The 26,331-nt window shown below is 35.0% G+C and overlaps 1 protein-coding gene across 3 annotated transcripts in view; it reads left to right on the top strand.

Moving 5' to 3' along the window:
• The window catches only part of bbg (big bang), a 277,715-nt gene that overhangs the window by 89,501 nt on the left and 161,883 nt on the right, over positions 1–26,331 (top strand). The window contains exon 1 of one of the 3 annotated variants that reach the window (XM_070111948.1): positions 20,446–20,500. The exons of the other annotated variants lie outside the window; for them this stretch is intronic. Coding sequence (XP_069968049.1) covers positions 20,461–20,500 — 40 coding nt within the window. The 5' untranslated portion in view covers positions 20,446–20,460. Of the gene's footprint in view, positions 1–20,445; positions 20,501–26,331 lie in introns of those variants that run through there. 3 annotated transcript variants of the gene reach the window in all.

Below are 26,331 nucleotides of genomic sequence, written 5' to 3'. Positions count from 1 at the left end.
ATATTAGTTGTAAAGTTGTTCGTTATCTGCTGATATTCAAATGCGTTGGTTGTTTCAGTGATGCTAAGGGGGAGGGTTAGTTAACTGCGACCTTAGGAATGAGAAAAAAATATTAAAACAAGCAAAAACGTTTAGTTCGTTTGCAACGAAGCTGCAATACCCAATATGTTTAGAGATTGTACCGACGCCCTGGATAATCATCCTTGCCGAATTTCGTGAAGATATCTTGTCAAAAAACAATACAAGGATTCGATATCGATCGTTCAGTTTGAATATTGTTATGCTATATACTATAGTAGTCCGATACCTGCGATTCCAACAAATGAGCATCTTCTACGGTGCCGACAAGATGACTAATTTGATGTCACTTTAGGTAGATTGATATTCCTTCTAGCAAATAGGTGTGAACCTTCCACTGTTAGCCATCTTCTCAAAGCATTATTATACCTCGACAATAGCTGAAAAATTCTGAAAATTTTCGCTGAGAATTTTTTTACTTCAGGTGTAGTTAGAGAACGCTCTAGTGATCATTTGATTCTTCTAAACAGTAGTTATTAAAGAGTTTCTCCATTCTTTATCGAAATAAAATTTTCTTCTGAAGGTTTCACTTTACTTTTTAATCATTGAAGATTGATCATTAAAGTCAAATACTGAACAACGTTAAATCCTTAGCTGTTAGTTCGCCCATAAATAATTTGAAAAAACTAAACCTTAAAAATTCTTTTCTCAACCCACAATCAAACTATCTAACGACTTAGATTCGGCTCACCTGCTTAGCATAGCTGATCACATTTTTGGAACACACTACTATATATTATACCTATTATATTTAGATAAAAAAAGTGGGAAAAAGTCAGGCATGTTTGTGAGCTTTAAAGTTTATTCCACAGCTTTCGCAATAGAGTTGAATAGATTTGAAGCATGAGCAGAATTACATTTGTACTCCAACGCTCCCTTTTTACGCTCTGAGTGTATTTTTACTGAAAGTGTATTGGTGTGTGTCTTGGCTAGAAGTGTGTTTGTTGATCTGGTTCGTTGTTGTTACGAACCTTAGTTGGTACAGACACCTACAAATCAGAAATGAATGTGAAAAGTGAAGTTTTCTCATAATTTCTCTTTCTTTTGAGAATTCCTAATTGAAAACAATGCTCATAAATCGCTCTCGCCTAAAATTTAATATCACAAAGTCCAATTTTTTAAGTCATACTAGTATAGCTTTAATATATAACACTACCTTACGTTGGCTTCCAACATTCCTTCTGCCTTTATTTATTACACCACCATTTGGACTTCCTTATCCTCGCTTATTGTTTCATTATTTTTGCTCTTTGCACTATGCCATTTCTTTTATTTTGCTATTGCCTTCTAATATTCCCAAGTGATCGACGAATTGCTCTGATCGTCCATGGCCGTAGGGCCAGCAACAACACGTAACTAATGGTAAATACGAAGATATTCTTCCTTGTGCTGAAGGCCAACCACATTCGGCACAAGTATCTAATAACGAAATCGAGAGGGGCAAATGTTGCTATTGTTGCGCAACACACACACACACAGGCATACGAACTGACGCTCGCAAACCGACGATCAGTCGACAGATGGCTTTTTATTGCAGGCAAAAAACAATACTAAATATTAAACGAAATGAAAAAAATAAAACATGAAAATAAATAAAAGTAAAAAGGGAGTGAAAAAAAGCGAAGATTTGCAGCTGTGTGGCTGCAGCTACCATTGACGGCCAGGAAATGCGCATAAATTGCACTTTGTCGATTTGTTGTCGTTCGCGAAGCTTTCGCTTATATTCTGCTAGCTCTGGCTGTAGTTGCTGCTGTTGTTGTTGCAATTCATTTCAAACTTTACGCAAACATAAATAAAGCGCGAAGATAAACGAGCGTAGAATTATTATTTGTAATTACAATGCGAATCACACAAAAATACAAACAAAGAGACAGCGGAAGAGTGCAGATGAAGTGCCAGGTTTGGAGGAAGCTGGCTAGCTGGCTCTGAGGCTGACAGAACGATTGTGAGATGCTGTAGGGAATGAAAGTTTCAAGGAAGTAACTACTGTTAGACTTAAGCATATAAAAAAAACTAAGCGATCTCAGTTTTAAAAAACCAAATTTAAAGTGGAATTTGAAATAATATTCTAATTAGAAGTTGATTATATTGGTGGGTAGAAAAAGGGAAGCACAGGAGTGCCAGACCGTAGGTGACCGGACTTTGGCCATCATAAGACCCATTGTGTTCCCGGGTTGTAATCGAATTAAGCTTTATTAAGGTAACTCAGTACATTTGGTAGAAACCTAATTTTTTTCTATCCCTCTTTCAGTTAGAGCATTGGGAGTCGTAGAATATGTCCCGTATCATCTGGCTGAAGACTGGAGTATATGAATTTATGCGGAATTTAACAAAGTTTGTGGTAATAAGTCGTATAGATAATAGAGTCCAAACACAAATGTCGTCATTCGTCGTATTTGTGTTGTTGGAGTCAGATTAAATTAAAGCTAAAGGACTGAAAGAACTGTCGGACTGAAGGTGGTTCAAGAATACGTGTATTGCTTGATAAAGTCGTAAATCCCAGAACTCTACCTTATTTAAGATCACGGCAATAGGTGACACAACTTCGAATCCACTTTTCCAACAGGCTACTTTTCGCTCTCCATGGAAATGGCTGCAATGAAATGTAGATAGGCGCAAATAGGTAAAGAAGATGCCTCATCTAACTAACAAAGCTGAAAACCTAAAGTCATTGAGACGAGCTAAACAATCAACAGATTTGAATTTATTGCGCATAGAAAATGTTTTATTACCCCCACGCCCGGTACGTACGGCTCGATGCGACAGCAATGGAACGCAAATCAATAGAAAATATGAGACAGGCGATGAGCCAAGCGAGCAAACGTTGAAATCAAGAAAGAAATGTGCATTCGTATAGCTTGAAAGGACCTCGCAGCGAAAGGCAAATGCGTGTGTTGACGCTATGAATTTATTACACTTAGGGGTCCCTTGACCGATGCGGCCAAACGGCGAACGAGCGGGTGTATGGGCAATAAGCCAAGCACTAACTAGCTGTTTAGTTGCTTAGTTAGGCGGTTTGTTGTTGGCAGTTGTTGGACAAACAAGCAATTTGACTTGCAACATTAAATTTTACATTCCCTTGTGGACCCGAGCGTTATAGCGACAGCGTAAACTCGGTGTACTCAAATTTCCATTTCGTTGCTTCGTTGTTCGGGAGTTGCACTTTTCAATGAGCAGAAATTTTTTAATTACTTCGCCGCGATTTTTACGATGCCACATAAAATGTGTGCAGAATATATGACATAAAGCAAAATGGCGAAAACACAAAAGTTGAAAGTGAAACATTTTAATGGCTATACACCAGCCACAACAATCAATAAATCCCAGATATATTCTCAACCCAACACAAAGTGGCAGGTCTGAAAAGCGCAGATACATGAAACAGGAATGCGCAAAAGGGAAAAAGCTTTGTGTTGTCTTGAGTCTGGAACCAAGTCGCACCTATTATGACAGTCCATTGCCTCAAGCTGCCATCTACCTTTAGTTATGTGGCAAATTCGACAAATAATATGCGGCATGTGGTGCGCATGCATCGCCCCACCGTCCAAAACACGCAGTCAATTCTGTTTCATTCTTCAAAAGCTTCCGTCTTTTTATGGTCTCGCCTCGACGGTTTTGCTTTGGCTGCGCATCCAACAATTTTTAAGTGGCTAATTTGAAATGACACATTCAAGTTAATAAATTTGATATATGATTGACAAGCATTTTCGTTTCGTCCACTTGTTTTGTAGTCTTCCACGACATGCGGTCGTTTGTTCTTGAACCCTTGAGTGTGTGTAGGTTTTCTGTGCGTGCTTTAAGTATCTCTTTTATTTGCACAGCAATTAAGTATGGATGGAATAAAATGACAAAGCCTGCAATATTTTCGTGAAACATAAACGCCAAAGTGCCAAATGGCTCGGAATAAATGCACAAGCACTGGAACTACGAACGCAGGTGGTCGAAGTAAACGCAAAAGATCAATGAAGCGGACATATTTTGAATTGCAACAGACTTGTATATATATATATTGCGATTCTCAGAAAACTATTTGGCGGCCGCCCTGAAGAAAAGACAATCTTTCTCAGCCTTTCTGAGATGGGCTGTAAGGTCACCCATTTGAGGTAATCAGACATCCCATAAGGTTGGCTATATCTCTCTTTGCCTACTTCTAAACAAAACCAGCTACATAAGGCATAAAGAAACAACTGTAGAATTTATAGTCGTTGAAATTAGTATCAGAAAAGCTGCTACACCGAAGATTTAATAGTTCCCCTAAATTCTACAAAAAGTTGAATAATTTGGTAAACTTTGACGGTGTTTTAATTTTAGCAAAATGGAAATGGAGCAGACTTATCGAGAACCATTGATGTATCAAAAGCGTACATTTTGACCTTGCATTTGTTTACCCTGAGTATTGAAGAATACTTTTGAAAACTGGCGATTCCTGATGACGACAAAACCAGCTTGAAAAATATCGCATCTTGCAAAAAGTGAATTAGAACATCTATAAGTTAGGTCTTAATTCGAATCTTGATGGGAGCTCTAACACCGTCGCCCAGACGACAGTCCAAATCTATTTTGACCTTGTTCCTAATTTTAAAAATTGCTTCCGTAGCTTTTGTAAAAAAATAAAAGTTTTACATTTTGGTCTGAACTTTTCTCTAATCCCAAAACTAGAAGACTTTTTTCATTCACCACGCTTATGGTCCTTTCATCGGTCTTGATGTTAGTTCTTTCGCTCATGGAGAACATTTTATCGCCGAAAAGAAGCTCTGGTATTCACCACTCGCCTTGAATACACCACATGCAGAATTTTACTCTTACTTTGTGCTATTCGAGGAATAAATAGCTTACTGCTAGTTATCAAAAGAGCTTTTTCTGGCTTCAAGAGCTTTTCTACGTAAAGCTTTTCCTGAGCTTTTCAGTTACGCTGAATTTCATGTAATCGCAGTAGTCTGACACTTTTCTAATATACTGGCTGCTTATAATATTTTATTCATACCTATACTAAAATTTTTGTATTCATTCCTTTTGTGTACTTTTGCCATAAGAAATACACACAAAAGATATTCTTTAGGCGCCTTTAATCGCATTAAAACGCTTGTCATATCTTCCAACCGCTTAAAGCAGCTTGACAGACTTATAAGAAATTTACAACTGACAAACGAAATCTTTTCGACAAACTCCAAATAAGTTGAAAATTATGCACACCCACATCAAAAGCGACTACTCGAAAGCACTAGCAAAGCCAAATAAATAAAAAAAATGTATTTGCATGATCCGGCAGTCCAGCCGAAAGCTAAATGCCAGGCGACGAGCGGCAGGCACCTACCGCAGCGCTGTCAGCTGTCAACACACAAGCACTTCCTTAAAACTGTCAAATGTGAATAAAAATGAGCAGCTTTATTCAAAAGTCATAAAACGAAAGCAGCAATTAAAAGCTTGCAATAAAAGTCTCAAAAAAATATTTTATAAAAAAAATTTGCCAAAATGTGAGAGAAATTTTATTGTTATTATTTGCCAAATGTCAGCTGCTTGACGGTACAAATTACGCGCGTAAAGCAAAACTCGGCAAAAGAAGCACCTATCAAGCTTTGAAGCAGCAACAAGACAGCTGTCGTTTAAAACACGTAGTTGACAGCTGAAAATATTTGCTTAACTTAATAAGAATTGCATGCGTTAAAAATTAAAAAAAAAAGTAAATGGCTAAAAAATGCGAGCAAAACAAAGTGCTGCAACAGATTACGCCAAAGTGACGCTGAGTGACAGCCGTTAAGTGCGAAGTAGAATCAAAAGTTGTCATAACTGAAGTATGCAGCCGTACAGAGCATAGCGCGTTGGAGAAGCGTCAAAAGTGTCAAAATTAGTAAAAAAGCATCTGTGTTTCTGGAGTCTTTGTTACGCTAAGCGTGTGAAATAGATTTGAATTTTGCGAGTTTTTGAAATACAAAATATAAAAAGTGGTTGAATGGCTTGAAGCAAATAAAGCAAGTTGAGGAATGTTGAATTTTTGTTTCTTAACCAGCTAAAAATATTAAGCTCAACATTTAGTTCTTATTTTTGTTAGTAAGTTTCACCGTAAACTCGAGTTTATTGCAATTTGGATATTTAACATTAAACACGGAGTTTTTGCATTTTTTCCTTTAAGCCTAAATATTTATTTCAGATTTTAGTTTTTAGTTTAGTTGCAATTTCGGTATTTAGCATTAAACACCACTATTAAAGTCGGAGTTTATAATTTTTTTTCTCTTACTCATTTTAAACCTGTGTTTTAAATAGTATAATTTCTACTTAATATTGCAATTCTTGTATTTGATATTAACCACTACTATTAAACACGGAGTTTAACATATTTTTTTTCTCAACTCGCTTTTTATATTCAGTGCTTCGTATTTTATTATTTTAATTTGTTTAATTTTTTTTTCAAATTGTTGTGTTTAGCAGTAAACTCTTAGGCACAGAGTTTAACTTATATTTAGCGTGAGGGAAATCTAGTTTGAACAAAAGTCAATGTTTCTTCGTTTTCATGTCTTTTGCTCTCGTTTTCTTCATTTCGGTGGTTTATTTTCATTTTGTGTGTTTTGCCGATTTTATTATATACTTACAAGTATATACTCATATGCGTCGTACCCCAATGAAAAAAGCATATAATCGTGCCCATATAATAGCCGGAAGACAAAAAAAAAGCCATCGCGACAATGGCAAAAGCTGTCAACACTGGTGACACATTTCTCGCGTGTAAATATGAACGCAATTGTTCAACATAAGGGTAAACAACGATTCATTTGCGCATAGATTAGGGATGTCTTTATTCTTAACTTGGAGGGTGTAAAATAATGATCGTTTTTTAGATATTTAAAGTTTTGAAATATTATAAGCTTTTCAATTACAGAAGCTTTTATTTGAGGTATGCATAGAACTTCTAACGTGTTTGCTTGGCAACTTTGTAGTGATAGAAATCACGAGTTAGCGAGTTTATGTAAGAGTGTGTAGAAAGCTTTAAAAAAGCTCATGGCAATGTCTTGGTTTTTTAATAAATGTAGTTCTATGTCTTCATTGTATACATAAAAAGTTTTTTTAATTAAGAGCATACCTTATACACGTAAGTAATATTTCAGTCGGTGTTTTCTTCTGAAATTACACAAAGCTTTTAACGTTTTGTGTTAAGTTTTATAGTAAATATTAATATTTCAAAAGTACACAAATACTACAAAATTATTAATATCAAATTAATGGAATATTTTATATTTTTCTTTTCAGGTATGTTTCTCCCAAAAAATCTTGATACAGTTATATGACACATTCAAAATTTCCATAAGTTTTTTGGTAAGTTTAGAATTAAATCTGATAAAATATATGCCAAATATGTATAAATGAAGAGCAAGTTGAAGTTTATTTGTTAGACAATTTACAGAGCTTTCAGCCTAATGCGAAAGCTCTAGAAAATCAAAAGCTTGCCTGAAATCTTGAGAAATAAAAATTGCCTGTTATGAAGAGTGTAGGAGTAATTTGGTGTATGTGTATTAAAAATTTAAAAGCTTGAAATTTTCATGAAAGCTTATACGTAGTTACTGAAAAAGCTCCTTCTAAAGTGAAGAAACAAAGTCTTCTTCGATTAGTCAAAACTTGGGGATAAACGAATCGAGTAAACAGCTGCTATAAAGACATTAGACTAGTATTAAAAAATACATATGTATGTATATAGTAACAAGCTTTCATAAGCTTTTAACCCATATTTACTTTTATTGAATTCAACAACCCAACTTTGCTCATTTTTCAGTAACGAGAGCACTCGCTAGTGGCAAATATTTTCGAATCGAAGACGGCTATTATGTAATGTATATAAATAATCGTGTTATGTATATAAAAAATTGGGTTTGTATGGGTAATCAATAAAATTGCCATCGATGAATTGTTCAACGAATTGAGTAATGGCGCTCGTATGCAGACAACGATGGCGTTTTTCTGCTGAATTCATGACTATCATCGCTTTAATGCGAGCTAATTGAAATTACGTTCATTGACTTTCAAAAGACAGCTTAAATGTTTCTTATTATTCATTTGTTTTTTTGGTGATTTCTTTCGATACATTTATTGCCAGAATATTTATTTTGGTTCTTTACATTTTTATTTTGCTGAAACGATGGTTGTTTGATAAAGTAGGGGCTCTCTAAATAATCGCTCGCTAATTACAGGTAGGTGTAGAGTTAATTTTTTACTCCATAGCAACTTCCTGGAGAATATTCTTTATAATGCATATATGCAATTTTCAAGCGTCTAAAATCTTATTGTTCAAAATATTCACCTAACGTATATTAAAACCACCCAGTTAGAAGTTTATATACTCAGTTCTCTCATATATTGTTATGTTCCTATCACTTAATCATATTCAGTGAATTTGTGCATAGATTTCTGGTGGCACTTCCTCTTTAGGTATGCTTTCGGTGACACTTGCTCAGTTCCTGCCACATTGAAACTCAATACAGTTTTTCTGGTCCAGATAATTTGATGACCCAAGTTTATTTTTAGTAACTAAGCTCTCTTTCATGCGTTTCGTCGGCGCTTTTTGTGGAAAGAATATTCATTTTACTTCAGGAATCCAATTTTTTTCTAAATTTTCAATAAAATTATAAAGTGATTCATATAAGATTTATGCGAGCTTTCTTAAAATCTGACCGTTTTCTAAAACAACATAAGTGGAAATATATTTTCGAGTTCGTCTGGAGCCCAAAGGTTATGTGAAAGTTCACTTTTTTTGCTCACAACAAGTGCTGATGATAGTTAATAGTTTCAGTGTTGCATTTTCATCTCACCATGTGGTGAAATTTTGAAATTGACTGATTTATAGGTTCACAAAATCTGCAGGATTACATTATTCGTAGTATATTCTCACAAAAATTGCGTGAAATTTGTTTTATGCTCTCAAAACCACTACAGCTGTTGACTGTTGACAATTGCAGTGTTGTATTTGTTTTGACCATGTGGTGAAATTTTATAATTGCTGTACTATCGAACTACACTCGTACACTGGTGGCCACATATAATTAAAAAAATTGGTTTTATGAAGTAATAGCGCTTCGAAAAGTAGCTCGTTGAAGCGTAAGCGCTAAATTGTCGAAAATTTTGTAAACAATTTGTTGTTGCATATTTACGCCCACTTCGTGCCGGCTGTGAAAAAAAAGTGATTCCAGCACATTGCACGACTTAAATGTGGCATGAAACTTGAGCTTTTATTTACTTTATTATGGTTTTTATTAAATTTTTTCATTTTAATTTTATTTTGTATCAATATTCTTATAATGCTTTCGTATTTTTTCAAGTAGTAAGCTGTTGTTGAAAGCTGTTTTCGCCTATTTTCTTGTCTTGCTTTTTTTATATTTTATTCTTGGTTTTATATCATACGCTTAGGGGTTTTTGACTCCTCCACACGACACTCGAACAAATGTAATCGCATTAAGTGCGCAACAACAACAGCTTTTATATGTATGAATACTTATAAGACACTTCTAGCAACTAAGCTAGTTTTCGGCAAAAAGCTAGTAAGATAAATACGCGAAATATTTCTCAAGTGCGTTAAGCTTTCGTGCATGCTGTATGCATAGTTGCATGATCATGCCACTAGAGACTGCGCGATTTTGTTTGCAGCACGGCACGCATGACACTCATTGAAATTGCGGAAGATTTTTGGTAGAAAAAAATAAATTAAAATCTTCGCTGCTAATTTCTTGCCTCTCAACATATTTGCTTGACATCAAGCATGTGTCAATCCGCTAAAATGATGGCCGTTGACAGGCAATTGAATCATTGGGGGAAAAATATCAACAAAAGTGAAGTTTCGACAGACCGATTGTTGTGTGTGTTACATTTGAAGGACACTGTATCGCAAACGGAAGCAGCGAGGACTCTTAAGTGGCGGCTGCCGGATAGCTTGCAGTATTAATCAGTATAAATACGTGGTATATGTATGTATGTATATATCTGTAATATGATATATAGCAAATATATTCTGATAGATATTTTTAAGTATACGCCAAACAAACCAATTTTTTTCTTATTGAGTTGCGCTCATTGGTTTTCGAAAAAAAAATATTACAAAAAAATGTTGCAAAAATAAAAAATCGCATTATCGTCAAAACTATTGATGCATAAACAGTCGCGACAACTTATCAGACTTCGAAAACATAACGCGTATTATAAGCAATCAAAAATGGTTGTCTTATAAAATTATAAAGTTTTTTGTTCAAAAAATTGTTGTAAGCAAAACAGCGCTACAAGCCATTTATACCTAAATACATATATACAGACAAACACCATATATAAATTATATTAAACAAATGATTGTTTATCCAATCACAGTCACAACATGTTGTCACAGATAACAACATTCAAAAAATATTACCACAACAACAATAAAATATGCGAAAGCATAACAAACGAAAGATTGCCAGAAACTAAAGTGCTGGATGTTAATCAAATGGTTTCAGAAAACAAAATTTCAAAAAAGCCATAAAAAATTTGGGCGCCACTTAGCAGCCGCGAGTTGTTTGTTGTTGTTCGCTTTCCATAAACGAACTCAATGAACAGTGAAGGTTAAAATGCTTAAAGGGAATTAAAATTCGTTGAATAAAAATAAAGCTAGACAGCATATGCTGAAAATTCATAAACTACTAAGCACAAATAAAAATTCTAGAACTAAAAAAAAAATTCGAAATTAATTTTAAGAAAATATTAAATATCCCTAAAACTTTTTCGCTTCGGCTAAATGTCATACTGCGCTTTGAAACTTTTGAACTTTTACAGGAAAAAATCTCATTCATAACATAACTGGGTGTTTGCTTATAATGAGCAGCTATAGCTTTTCGTGAAATTGTATTCTTTTAAGTTACTATAAGTAGAGTTGGAAGTAACAGTAGTAAATCTGGAATATAGGTGAATTTTTCAACCGATGAGGGTCGTGTTTATATATAGATGATTTTCAAGTCAAAGCATTCTATTACAAACTATTACCCTGCGGATCTAACCCCTGAAAAGACATCGATGAATAATCTAATTTTTTTTGATGTTTTTCGGAGCACCATTGAAAATACCTGCTTAAAGCATTGTATTTTGATGTGGATACACCGCTTTATTGGGCAGAATGGTAAAACGGAGGCAGCGACCACTAGCAGAAGAGCGATTTTAGTGAATTTTATTTGTTGTTTTCTTTTCTTTAAGAGCTAACCCTTTTTTTGTGTTTCGCAATAAACGATTCGAAGCTGCTAGATTTAAATATTCTATGTAATTTAAAATCTAGATTATTATTCAAGGCGCATAACATTTAATAAATACAGATTCAGTAGTACCATTTGACTTTGTAGTTTGACCCCACTCGGCGCCTGCTGTAATTAATAAGCGCGATTAATGTGTTTGGTAAATATTGGTGACCTCAACTGAATTCAAAAATATTTCTTTTTTATCTGATTATAATTTTTCAAATTAATGTCTGAAGCGTCAAGCGCCATTTGTGTTAGTCTCTCTACGCTACACTTCACTTTTCTTAACTTCGACATATAAATTGTTTGTGTTGCTCATAAATTTCGTGCATTTTAGCTTTCGTTTAAGCAAAACTCAATTCATTTCAACAATTAATACCAATTTACGCAGATCTAAATATTTTGTGTTTATTAATGATTTTGCTGGCAGTAAAGCACTTGAAGCTTTTTTATTCAATTGGCGCTTCCGCCCCATTAAGTAGTGACAAATTTGTTTGACTTTGACTTTTTTGGTGTTTTTGTTTCTTTGAACTCTGATTGTTTATTCACCATAAAGTGCTCAGCGATGTGTTTTATACAAAACTCTCAAAGTAAGACTTGGCGTCAGCGGCTAAAATTAACTTATGAATGAACTTCTAAAAAAATATAGCGTGCTAGACTTTTTTTTTTTACTTGTAAAATAAATAAAAAATATTATTGAAAATTACTCAACTTTTGTGACATAAAATAGTTAATTTGTTTTTGCCTTGAAATTAAAAAAAAATGGTGTTTTAAGTTCTGATATATGTAACTAGCAAATAATATAAAAAGCTCTCAGTTTCCTCCAAAAATGTAATCGTGTACTTTCAGTTTCAACTTAGAAAAATTTAAGGTCTGAGCTTGTAGACCGCTTACCAGCGAACCTAGGATATTCCATAGCACATACAAGCCGTTATAGAAAATTTTTTTTGAAATCGATCTTATGCTGTAACCTCTCTCAAAAAAATTTAACTTTTACTCAGAACTGACTGTTAGTTTCTCTCCGTACATCTTTCACTCAGAAAATATATTTTAAATGCTGTATCTAGCATTAAAGACTGCTTTAGGCCGAGTTGTGATATTAATGGTTCCTAACTATATTATTCCTTATAGTGGGTCAGTACATCCCTTGCTCCATAGCTGGTTATTAGCTGTTATCAAAACCTTAATCGGACCTTTACGATGTCATCGACCACGTCTTGAAGAAATGGTCTCACCATGACTTAGAGCAACATTCTAGTCAACCAAGACCAGCCTCAAGGAATCTGACTTACCAATTATATAAACCATAACACCTCATGGAAATAGTTATATATTCTTAAAAACCGTCTGCTACTTCTATTAAAGAGAAATATTCCCTGAAATTATTACATAATGCTTTAAGCTTTACAGCACAAAACACTTGTTGATTTGCTGGTGCCCAAAATTGCTATTATTCTTAAGCTTCTTCTTATAAGATACGGGTATCATATGCAATAAAGCAATGCTTGAAAGACATTTTTTGTGCCGTAACTATGACTGATTGGCTGCCATTTGCGCAAGTTCATTTGAAATTCTATGATTCTGTATGTACATATATATTGTTGGTGCCTCAAATTCGCGAAGCAAGTAAAATGATATGACTAAAATGAGCAAAAAATAATTTAAAGCATTATTTCTTATGAGTTGTTTACACAATTTTTGTTTCATACATTTTCATGTCTTCTTTTTATTTATATTTGTCGCTGATATATATACGTGTATGTACGTATATGTATTTATGTGTGTATACATATAACTAGTATTATAAAAATTTTCTGAAACGTTCATTAAGTGCGTTTGGATTTTAAGCACGAAAACGGAAAAAATATATATTTGAACTTTCGCCCAGAATTCCTTGTGATTTTTTACTATAAAACAGCCGAATATTAGTCTAGCACGAGTTCGCAGAACTCCGTTAGTGTTAACTTGGTTCATAGCTGTTTCAACTGCTATTCAAGTTCATTGCTTAAGTTTCAGAGAGTTCGGAAGACAATATATAATTTATGGCAATCTTGGCACATATTTTTTACGAAAACTGCTTTTTCAATGAAGAATACTATTCAAAAATATATTTAGTTTCCCATTGTTTAGCGTCATCCTTAAATATTCCTGCAACAACTTCTCACCGAGATCGACCTCCATGTATGCTTAATTTGTGTACCCATAAATGTCTTAAATAGCGTGCTGACCCAGTTAACTGGCAACGCTTAAAATCTCACTCCCTTCAAATATACTCTATAATTATTCAATAATATTGCGCCAAACGTTTGTATATTAGTACGCTTTTTCATGTAATGGAGATCGTGTCACACCAGGCTATAATTACAGAGGCAAAATAAAGAAACTACAAATTGAAATAGAAAAGTCATTGAAGGAAAAGTGTGAGAACGAAAGTTATTTTGTAGCACAATTTTTTCGCTTGTGTTAAGAGAGCAGTCTTTCACCATGACAAGAAAGCTGCAAGCGTAGAAGATATTGCTAAACATTCATATGTTAAGTGGCCGTTATGCAGATGGCGTGACTTCAGAAGGGCTGGAGAGGTAACGCATGGCAGCAGCAGCTGGACATGCCGGCATAAAACGGTACCGACACAGGGTGTATGGCAGTTAGTGTAGGACAACCTGTAATTAAGTTCAATAAACTTAGCTAAACACGTATTGACGATGTATGTATTTACTATGTTTGAGGCGGATGTGTTGAATTTGTGGCTATTTCGTGTCCAACTTATTTTTGTCGATTTTTATTCTTTCGCGCATACATATTTATCAACGTGGGAGAAAATATTAAAAAAAAAATTTTTGAAAAATAATTTAAAAAAAATATATTTAAAAAAATAGATCAAAATTAGATCAAAAAATTTTAATACGAAGAAAAAAATTTAAAAAATACAGAAAACAATACTTACAAAAAAAACTTTTCTATTATTTTTTTTTTTTGTTTTCGTATACATTAGTTACTTTTCGTTCCAAACTAGTTGCAAAACTAAAAAAATTACAAAAAAAAATCGTAGAAACTCTTCAAAAACAATAGTGTTGTAATTTCAAAAAGACTGTCAGGAGTGACAGCTAAAACAGCAGCCACAACAACAGCGTACAAAATAGTAAAACGAAATAGGTCAGCGACGTCGCACGAAAGCTTGTTCATTTGATTGCTCATTTATGCTGCCATAAGAAATTGAACACGAAAAATTGGGAATTCATTGCTGTCAGCCGCATTTTTCAAAGTCAATAGCAAGAGAAATGGCGAAATAAAAACAGCAGACTGGAAAAACAACAAAAAATAATTGTAATTTCAATAGCGGCCAACATTTGTTGGCGATGCGCTCAAGCAAAATATGCAGATCACTTTGAAAACAAGCGCTGACAAAATATTTTGAAATGATCATCATTAGCGATAAGAGAAACGCCCATGATTTTCATTGTGCAATCTACATAGACTCATCGATCACTGATTGCCAGATCGTTAACTGATAATGTGTAAATTTTACATTGTTGCACATGCTGAACTTTTTTTGGTTATACCGTTATATAATAACAGTGGTAAGCAAACAAACTTGACAGATTGACAGTGAACATTTCGTAAAATTTTGGTGAAGTGACTGAAACTATTGCATAAAAAGAGTTTGGTGGGAAATTTTCTTCGTAGAAACTAGACTATCGTTTATTAAATAATGCGAACGATTGTGTAGGACATAAGTGAAGAACTTTTAAAGATTTGCTCATTAAAGCTCAAGGTAAACATTGCTACTAAATATTCAGCTATGCTCTTTCAAATTTAGAATGTTAGAAATGCTATGTTTTGAGGTTAAGTTTCGTCTCGATTAAGCTCCTGATAGCTCTCTTTATGTTTGACTTCGAAGGTTTGTGAGATATATACTACACAGAAACACCTTTCGGAGTTTGATTCGATCCGAAAATAGTTGTGAGTAAATAAATATAATTTTTCGATACTTTTAAACTTTTTAATTAATTCATGCACTGCATAACTTTTTCATCCTACCTTTCACTAAATTGCAGTATATATAGTTGCCCACTGTGCTTAGATTGAATGTAGGGAATATCTTAAAAGTAACAGTACTGCGATCTTTTGAAAAGAGAGAATACCAAAATAATCTAAGAAATAATTTAATTTAGTTGTAATAATGATAAATTTTGACCTTACCGTTGCTAAAGTTACTCTATCAGTCCAAATAAATTTGGGTGAATTTTCAAATCATCAGCGTAATTTATTCTTTTTGGTCTTAAGCGACTCAGTAAGCCTAAAATGATACTAATGTTGCCATACTACGCCTAATTTTCCATAGATTCACTTCTTTGGCTTTTAAATCCATATAGAGGGTTTCTGAAACTTGAATAATATTTACAAGTAGATCTTTTTTCAGCTAAATTACTGAAAAACAGATTATATAATATATGCTGTTATATTTTATTATTCCGCTCCAAGAATACTGAAGAATCCTATTAGATAGTAAACAGGTGGTCAACAAAAGTTTTTGAGACATAAACAGCCAACAGAACGAAATTTATTGACCTGTTTGCCACTTGTAGCCTTTAAAGTGAAGCTTGAGACTTCACTTGGCTTCTGGACACAGTTTAGACTGAACTGATGAGGCTCGTTTTTTTTCTCGCCTTACAAATCGAATTTTAGGGGGACAGCTTGGATGGACATACATATTTCATACTTTTTAAGTTAGAAAACAATAAGCTATCTTTTGTGTGATATGCGATACGACAACACGAGTATATACGAGACACCAAACCGTATGCTACAACAGCAATACGTAAAAGCGTAGTGACATATTGAAAGTGATACCCTTTCAAGCTAGGTGATACATATGTTTCTCAGTTTTTGAGCTGACGATCTGAAATTTCACACACATGCTCTTCTACCAAAGAAGCTGATCATGTATTGGAACCGCCAATATTGAATCACTAAAGCATATAGCTGCCATACAAACTGACCACTCAAAATTAAGTTCTTGTTTTGTTGGAATCATTTGTATTTGTAAAGAGCATTATATGTTAGCCTCACTGCAACAGTAGTTAACGTTTTTTCATATTTTGTATTAAAATTGCTTTTAGTCATATAAAATTAGATCCCTTGCACTAATCTTTACCTTAACTATGCGTTAACTGTCAAAAGCGCTCGCACCTTTGGCCAACGCACAATTTTAAGCACGATAATTCAGAGATACTAGCGGTAATAGCTAAGCATTACAAGGTAGTGCATAAGCACAGTGTTAGATACTTTTTACATATATATATATATATATGTGTAGATATTTATATGTATATATAAAACATTTCTAAATTACTGCAACTCTGCGCAATCACTACTCGGCTACTAGCTATTCGGTACGTCATATATTTTTTTCTTTTAACCAATATTTTTATAGCTTCTCTATTTACGCGCCACTCAAAATTTTATGAGCAAATAAATTTGCAAATTAGTAGTTGCTGTAAAAATTAACTCATAAAAATTCTTCTACCAAACAACAAAGCCCATAATATGTATATGGTGTACAGCACGCCAAACGAAGATAACAACAACAACAACAGCACTGCGATGATAAAAAACAATAATAACAACAACAAAAACAATTGTAATAATAATACTAATAACAATAGTCTGCTTATGCTCAAATTACCAATACAAAGCGGGAATTTTTGCATCTCTCTGCTTGCTCGACTCCTTGGCGATGGCGCAGAAAATGTGTAGTTGAGATTGTTAAGCGTTTGCCATACTCTATACACGCCTCTAGCGTATATAAGACACACACACACACACACATACACATGCTTTTGGTGCGCTGTACGGCAAGCAGCTCGTTAAAGTTAGCCAAAAACAATAGCAATAAAGAAATGTGCGGTCAGTTAGCAGCTGGTCAGCATTGGGTTTTCAAGTTTAACGCTGAAATGGTATCGCCACACATACATACATACATAAAACAGTATGTGCGTTTGTGTATATGTAGAAGTATGGCAAAATGTGGTAGCAAATTTTCATTCTTCGTTAATATTTTTATAGTTTTTGTTGTTGTTTTTATTGTTTTTGCCGTTTCTGTTTTCTCCGGTGGAAAGTCATAAAGTTGCTACAACTTGGCGTGTTGTTGCTAATTTGTTTGTCTATGTTGTCAGTTAATTACAGTTGTGGCCGAGGAAAATCCATGCCTCTGCTGTCGAATTACTACCATCGATTGCAGTTTATTTATTTTACCAATGTAAGTGGTCAATTTAGTTATAAAGGCGGAGTTGGGTAGCGCAAGGCAATTGGAAGAGATAACTAATAGAATAAAGCAGAAATTAAAGGAGAATATAAATGTTTGTAAATGAATGAGTATGTTATACAAGTGATCAAATTTGACACGGACTTCAGTCCTTGGAACAAGCGGAATAGTTTTTTTCCGGTATAGTTTTCAAGACCTTCCTCTATTCGGTTTTCGTCTTCTTAATCGTGTCAAAACGGCGGTCATTACGGTGGAATATATTGGAAAAATTCCGTTCAATATTGTCTGTAGTCAGAGCATTGATAATTGACATTAGAGCTATCCTTTTCTTAATGATGGTGCCACGTATAAGCCGTAGTACCTTTTCCGTGCTGCGGATGGCTGCAATGTTTTCCATACAGTTAATGGTCAGCTGGAATATTACTTTTTCGAAGCTTGACATATCATGATTGAGAATTGACATTAAAGATACCCTGCTTCTAATAAAGGTGTGGGTCTTTCTAAGTCTGGCGTCCTGCTCGCCACGCAACTTAGACTCACCGATGTGGATCAGTTGAGTACAATTTCTTCCACGGAGTTAATGGTAACCCCAAAGTTTCCTAGTCTTGAAGAGAAATATTTTTAAACGACATAATTAGGTTAGTTTGGCCACCCTTAAATGGCGCTTGAAAAGGTGTCTGCTGATCTGTTGGCACGGCCCTTTTGAGATACTTATGTCTGCTTCTTAAAAACTTTTTGTTCGGTTATATCTCGCATATCCTACCATCGTATTTATTGTATAAAAGCCACAACTTAAACTTATTAATTGAGAGCAGACCTTATGCCAAACGAAATAGTGCAAGGAGCATTGCTATTGATGTCAAATCTATCAGCTAGTCTAAAACCATATTGTGAAATAGTTGTCTTGGAGAAGTTAGAGTCACTTCGCCGTATGAGGGTCAAAAATCAATATATTCCACTTATTCCTAAATATCGCTGCGTTATTTGAATTATACATATGTTTTGTTCTAAGAGAAATATAGCTTCGTAAGCTCACAACATGTTCGATGCGCACTTTAGTAAAACGCACAGTTTGACTAGCACTGCAAAATCGAGAAGGACAATGGGGTAATGCTGTAAAATTTAGGGTTGAAATTAATAAAACCCTAAAAGAAGTAAAAAGTTTAAGCTACTCAACCAACTGTAATAATACAACTAATACATTGACTTATTCGAATACAGCAAGAATGATTTGAAATGAAGAATAGGTTCATGTGAAAGGTAGTCCCATAAGGATAGTAGTTATTGGAATTAAAATTCATCCCTCGAGATCTACAACCTTAAGGAATTAATAAAGACCTTTGAAGCACTGCAGTTTGGAGACAATCAGAAAGTCTTGCCCGATTCTTTGTTCTTTTCTTTGACCCCTGTGATCGACTTCAAGGACTCTAAGGATATTTATATCATATTCTAATCCCCTCGGAGCAGTTATTTCTTTTCACTTTATTTTATTAGTATTAGTATTACAATACTTTGATACCAAGTTCATAGCAACTACCCTGTGAGAGCAAAGAGCACAAAGTGGCTTTAGAGCTCAGCTCGGAATAGTTTATCTTCATAAGCAGAAGTTGTGAATACTTTTCCTATATGATGTTTTTTACAGAAAGGTTGTGAACCACAAGTTTCTTAAGTCAGAGGATCCAATGACTACTGGAGCTAAGAAATCGTATATAGATATGTATATATCCATCGATATATCGATCTATTGTCATCGAGATAAAACCCTGAAGATAGAAACACAAATTGCATTCTAATAATTCTCTAATGTCGCTAATTAGTCGCCCGTCTCAACCCGAATATTCAGTAAAAAATTATTCAAACTTCACGCTAGCTTCTAGCAGTGTAATTTACAAACGACAAATTGTTGCAAGCGCAACTCAGAACAATTTGATCGAACCATCATCTGATCCAGCGCTCACAGCATCCAAAAACTTTGCAAGTTGCAACACAAGAGCAAGGCAAATGCGTCTACAGCAGTTGCTCTGTATAAAGCACAGCAGTTCTAGTTAGAACTTCTCTTAAGCAGCTGCAGCCTAGTCTCCAAGCTCGGCTCGAACTAATCATGCACAAAGCAATGAGCAATGATGTGGCTGCCACAAACATGTTCTCAGCTTGCATTATTAAGTTTGCAAAATCATACACCTCTCCGTTGCCACAAAGCCAGCGACAAGCGCTGCTCGTAACAGCGCTGGACTAGAATCTCCAAAGTGTTCTGTTATTGCATATTTGTTCTGTTAGCGGCCTGACTCCTGTCTCTCCGCTTGCTGACTTCGACGGCTCCAACTTCAGCTTACTTGTGCTTGAATCCACACAGCCTCTTTTGCCGGATCGCTTCGATGTCTCCGCTGTGGTCAAGCAGCGTTCAGTGAGATTTCGAACGTTGCTTAAATTGGTTGATAATCCTGCTGTTCAAAAGGGACTCCAGCTGCTTGCTGTGATTAAATGCAATGAGCGTGTATGCAGTATTCTAAAAAAATGTGCGTGTTTTAGAAAATGTGCAAGTGTTAAAAAATTGTTGCGAAAAAATAAACCGAAAATAGTTTAAAAATATATGCATATAGGTATATATGAATATATTAAAACAAAAAAATAAAGGGTGCTTCTTGCAGTGATTGTATTAAGTCTATAGCACGTTAAAAAATTTTTGCTTTTGGAACAAGTGTGTAACGAAATTTGCTTGTAATCAACAAGGTTTTGAGAAAAAAATTTTAAAGCTCATCAAAATATTTTAAAAAGTTATTAGTTAACGCTAAATAAATGGTGCTTTAAATTAAAGTTACTTATAAACGTGTTGTGTTATAAAAAAATTTTATTATTGTAAAGAAAAAATTTTGAAGTTTACAAATGTTTCGCATGCGTTTGGCAACACTAAATGTCAAGAAAGGTAATTTTAGATGTATCAAATTTTGTTTAAATATTTTAAGGACTTTAATTTGCTTGGAAAATATATTCCAAATTTTTTAATTTTCTTTGCTTACTTAAAATAAGAATTCTAAAAAAAGAATATGCGTAGCAAAAATATAAAAACATCTAATAATTTTTACACGCTAAAAGAAACATCTGACTGCAAATGAAGTCGTTAGTCCACAGAGTTGAAAGATATCATAACCTGACTTTCGCACGTACAATATTTTACTTTGAGAGATGTATATTTTTTTTTATTGCTGATTTATTAATATAATAAAGTTTATTTTTGATAGAGATATAATTATTATCAATAGTCATCATGACATTTCTAAAAATTAATGCTTTATCTGAAAACCCTATGTAATAAAAATAATCCATACAATAATATATTATGCCTCATTTATTCCAAGATTTCCCCCATACTTTCAATTGAGTTTTCTAGTCTTCTCTCACAATTTACAAATTCCTTAAAAAGCTGTTTTGGAATCTTTAGTAATATAATTTTCGGATGTTTATAGTGATAATATATAGAATAATATTTATACCCTGAACGGGGTATATAAAGTTTGTAGCATTCAAAAGGAAATGACGGAGACCTTATAAAGTATACTTGTATATATAAATGATCAGAGTGACGAACTAAGTCGATTTAGGCATGTGTATATGAGCGAACTTGTGCCTCAGTTTTTGAGATATTGACCTAAAATTTTGCACATCCTTTTTTTCCCAAAAACCTGCTGATTTGTAAGAACCGTCGATAACGCACTACTATAGCATATAGCTGCACTAGAAACTGATCGTTCAAACTCAAGTCCTTGTAAGGAAAACTTTTTTATTTGACAAGTTGTCTTCACGAAATTTGACACAGATTGTTATCCAAAGCATCGCTACAATCTCCAAATAATTGTTTAGATGGGAGAACTAATATTATATATACTCAAGTCCTTGTATGAAAACTTTTTTATTTGACAAGTTTTTGTCATTAGCATAGATTATTACCCAGAGATGGAACATTCGGGTCGAACGAATATAGCATATAGTGTCCATTCGAACTGATCGATCAAAATGAAGTCTTGAATTTAGATTCGGTTAGGTTTTGTCATGCTTAGGACACGTTTTAAGTTATGTTTTAAAAAGGCAGTCGTGCGACTTTTTTCAGTATTTTGGACCGAATAAGTTTTTTTCGCTAAATTTTCGATTATTCCTACAATTACTCACCAGCTCACTGCTAAAGTTCAGTTCATAAATTTTGGTCGCTCCTAAAATGCCATCTGCAGCTTATAATAATTACTTGCTGTACCATAATACTCATTTATAATTACTCACCTATATGTCTGTGCGAAATTCTCATATCTAATGCAATTTCCGTTGACAAATTGACTGGTCCAACAGCATTTTAGTCATCCACAATCACTGACAGGCTATCAACGAGCTATGGCTCATTTGCAAATCACTTTTTTCCCGCTGCAAAACCATTGAAAACCGCAATTTATTATTATGTAATAATTATTTTGAGTATTTATGATGATGCATCAGTCGGTGAGCTGTCAGGCCAGTTCACGTTAGCAGCAGACGATCATTACAATTTGCCATTTTTTTTTTGTGGCATTCAAAGCAGCGACTTCATCATCGTCACGCTCATTAGCGTTTGTTACTTCATTATGTTGTTTACTGTATTTGTATTATTGTGTTTTTATTGTATTTATACGTGGTTCATCATCGTTGCACTCATCCATCATCATTAGCAGTAAAATGCTATCAGCAGCCTGACCATCTCGTTGACCAATGCTATTTGCCATTTGTAGCGTGTATTTCAGTTTGTGGCTGTTACTTTTTTGTTATTTTGTTGTTTGTGCCATCGCTTCTAGCCGATACCTAAATGTACTGTTATTTGTTCGTAATTTCCTTCCCACCATTTCGTTTTGCGCACGCGTGACTCTCTTTAAATTCGCATTATATTTTATTGCCACAGCGCGCCCCGATGCCGTTCATATTTTGCCAGAAATTGCATTGCCTCTTCGCTACCATAACTTTTTGTTATGCATTTTATTGCTTTTTATTATTATTACGTAGTTTTTTTCTAATCTTATCTGTGGCGCATTTTAGCCAATTGCCAGCGCTATGCTGCACATCCTCTAGCAACCACTAAGTCTGTGTGTTTGTGTGTGCGCGCATGTGCAACAGTTGCCTGCCAGTGTCTACGCCGTTGTGTGGCGTGTCTGCTTAATAAAAATTTACCGCAATCTGCCCCAACGCGACGACTAGAGTTAGAGCCAACGGTTGTTTTCCCTTTCTGGTTCGAGTAGCTAAGCGCACTATGCAGAAGTGCAGTTAGTTGGCGCGGTGGTGAGGAAGCGCGTGATAAAGAAGAAAACTAACTTCGCCTTGTGACTCCCGACACTGCCGTTATGTAGTCGGCAAGGCGCTGGTGCTGCCATAGTTATTCTTTTTTGTTATTGCTTTATGGCCAAAAGTGACAGCAGTCACAGCATTCACTGCTTCTCCATTCAACTGTCCATTCGTCGAGCCACTAGCGGTAAGTGTGCGCGTAGCTGTGGTGCGAATGCGTCAAGCTTGTCAGACAGCCAAAGCATGAGCTAAGTGACCGTATGCCTTAGCTAAGCGCATATGTGTTGCAAATTCGCGCTGCCATTGCACCGTTTGTTAGTGCCACACGACTCCTGCCTCGACTGCGTATGGTGTGCCTGAGTAGTTTGCGCGCTGCCGTTGCTCTATGCTTGGCTTTAATCAAGGCTATACAACAACCGTTCTGCCTGTTCTTCGCGCCTATGCCAGTGCAAATTTAAAATGTATGCTTGCAATGCGTGTCGACTTCTCGGCAGCGTTCTCCTCATGCCTTTACACCGTTGCCATTGCGTTACCAGCTCACTGCTGCCTTTAGCTCCTGCGCATTTTGGCCTCTTAGCCATTGGCCACTACCATACGCAGCCATATTCTTGCTTGCATATCTGCCGCGCACAACTTTGTGTTGATCGCCAGTTGTGGCTTGATGCGTGCCGTGGATGCATATCTTCCGCGTGTACGCATTTAATTCAGCGTGGCAAAAGCACTTCGTCAACTATCGCAGCAACATTGTTTAGCAAAAATCCTACACACCAATGCATGCATATACTTCATTCTTCACTTGTCGCGCATGCGCATGTACACTTTGCCTTCTTCTGCGCTGCAGTTTCGCAACGCGTTTCATGTGCAATGCTTTGTATGTAGCTTGCTAAAAGACACCAGTCTTTCTTTATTTTCGCCACTGTCGCTGGTGTTGTTGTTTGTGCGCATGCGCAGTTAATCAATTATAACGACTCTTGATTTCCTTCCTGATCTAGATCAAGATTTCATACGCAAGATTGCAGCGTGTTTGCGGTTTACTTTGCTGTTCTTGGCTGTGTGGTTTTTGTTATGTTGCATCTTCGCATGCATTGTTTTCGTATTTACAGTTTTAGAACTGCGTTAAGTGTTGGCTGATTTAATTTTTTTTTGTGTTTTCCTTGCTTCTTTCTGTTTTTTTCTTAAGCTGCCGTATTTTTCTGGCCTTTGTTTCAACACGTCTTGTCTTCATTGGCCTCTAGTTGCGCCTACATTGTGATTTTTAAATTATTAAGCCATTCAATTAAATTGCATTAATAACTATCCTCATCTTCAGTAGAAATTACAGCCTCTCATAGACGTTTTGTTCGATTTTGAGCTGTTTTGGAATGGTTTGTTAAGAACGTTGATTTTTTGGGAGCAGAAAGTTAACAAGTATCACTCTACATTTAGTTTGAGCACAGGATTAACTGTATAAAATTTACTTAAATTACTTGAAGAACTCAAACTCAGCGTTTAAGAAAAATTATTATTAGAATTTCAGTGCTCAGAAGAGGTTTACGTAAGGAACGTTGGCTTTCTGCGAATGCTATAACATATCTAATCCTGTATTTGTGAGTGCTTGAAAAATTTGTCTCGACAACTTGATGAAAAATTGATGCGATATATATTTGTATATTCTAATTTCGCATATACATTATTTTCTATTTACTTTTCTGGTCCTTGTATCCAATTTTGATACATTCCAGTTAACAATTTACCTTATTAAAGTAATTGGATGAATATGTTGAGAATTGCAGAAATTTTCGTAGCACCTAAATGTAGGCAACATATTTAGTAGTTACACCAAAAATGACTGCAACTTTGTAATGAAGTCAGTGTTGATTTGGGTGGAACTTTCACTCCACTAAATACTCCCATGCTACCAAATATGCTTATTAAGCGCATGCAATTCAAAATTTCTTCCCCAACAAATCATAAATTCGTTCGAAACCAAATCATTCACACTCGTGCCTTCAAATTCACCACAGACTACCGGAAGACAGCGACAGCGCTTGTTGGCCATATAAAGTCGAAAATATTGTACGCTTGACCAACTTACACATATTCGATAATTTCCAGTAATTTTACAGTTTTTCACAACTTAACGGTTATTTATTATTTTTTTGCGGCAAATTTTTCATATGGCACACTTAAGGACCTAACAATATCTAGACAAATATGTATATCTACATACATACGTTGAAATGTTGAATTTCCATATTTGCGCCAATATTCCCTGCTGAACGGCTGTAATTCATTGCTTTTTGTTGCCGTCGTCTTTTTTCTGCTTTGCATACATAAATTTTCGTTCATTTTCTCAGCACTGCTCGTAAATCTTTGGCCACAAACCGCAAGTAGTTGGGCTCACATAATTCCTTTGGCGCATGCGCATTGGTTAGACGACGTCGGCCGTGACCTACCTTTGTTTCGGCGTTTGAGTGTTGTGATTTTTTTTTTGACCGCTAAGCATATGGGTTAAAGGAAAAATAAGAATGAGTTATCCAAATGATGTGAGTGAAAAATTGCGCATTGATTTAAATGTACATGGCAATACGGGCGTTCAGTAAGAAAGTTTCCAGCTCAGTCGCTTCTCTATATTCACATAAAACTTCTTACTTATTTTACAATAAAAAAACATACCTCTAGTAGTAATGATTGGCCTTATGTGTGTTTTAAACCTTCACACCTCGTTGGATATTTTTTCTGAGACTCCTTATTCTTATCCTTTATGGAAATAAAAAGAATTTTAGCTAGTTTGATAAGAGAAATCGTATCAAAGTTATAAGGAGATAGTTTTTTATAGTTAGAGTTTCTGTTAGCTTCCGAATATTTCTTCCGAGACTTATGAAATTTATAAGGAGATATGTAGATAGCTGAAGCTTATGAATTTTTGTTAGCTTCCAACTATTTGTCCGAGATATTTAACATTTAAGTATCTTACGAAAGTAATAAGAAAAATACTTGTTCGATGAGAGAAGTTCCGTCTACTTTATAAGGGGATAAAGCTACTTCTAAGCTCATGACTTTTTCTTAGCTTTTGACTTCAAAATAAGGGATGTTTTTTAGGATGTGTGACTTACGAGGAGCTGAAATCTTTTTCGGACAGCTATTTTTGACAGCTGTTTTTAAAAAATTACCGATAATTTAGCTCATCGATAGAATAATCATCAAATTTTAGTTTCCTACTCCCGACATAATACCGGTTCCTTAGTTTCATCAGTGCTTCCTTTTTTCATAAGTACGCTGCGGGGTTGAATAATGCTGAGCGCCATCGCTACGCACCTTATGCACGTACAACCTGTAAGAGCTCCAGTTCGAACTCACGATATCATTCTGAACTTCTCTGCAATTACGATAGTTGTAAATATCTGGATCTAAGTTCCTAAAATATGAGCTATTGGAGTCTCTGCAGCTTGAGGTTGAGAAGACGAGCCGAAAAAGCTC

This window comes from Bactrocera oleae, chromosome 6, assembly GCF_042242935.1.
Source record: "Bactrocera oleae isolate idBacOlea1 chromosome 6, idBacOlea1, whole genome shotgun sequence".
NCBI classification, from domain to species: Eukaryota; Metazoa; Arthropoda; class Insecta; order Diptera; family Tephritidae; genus Bactrocera; species Bactrocera oleae.
The sequence above is the reverse complement of the archived record's forward strand: the minus strand, read 5'-3'. Positions and strand labels throughout refer to the sequence as shown.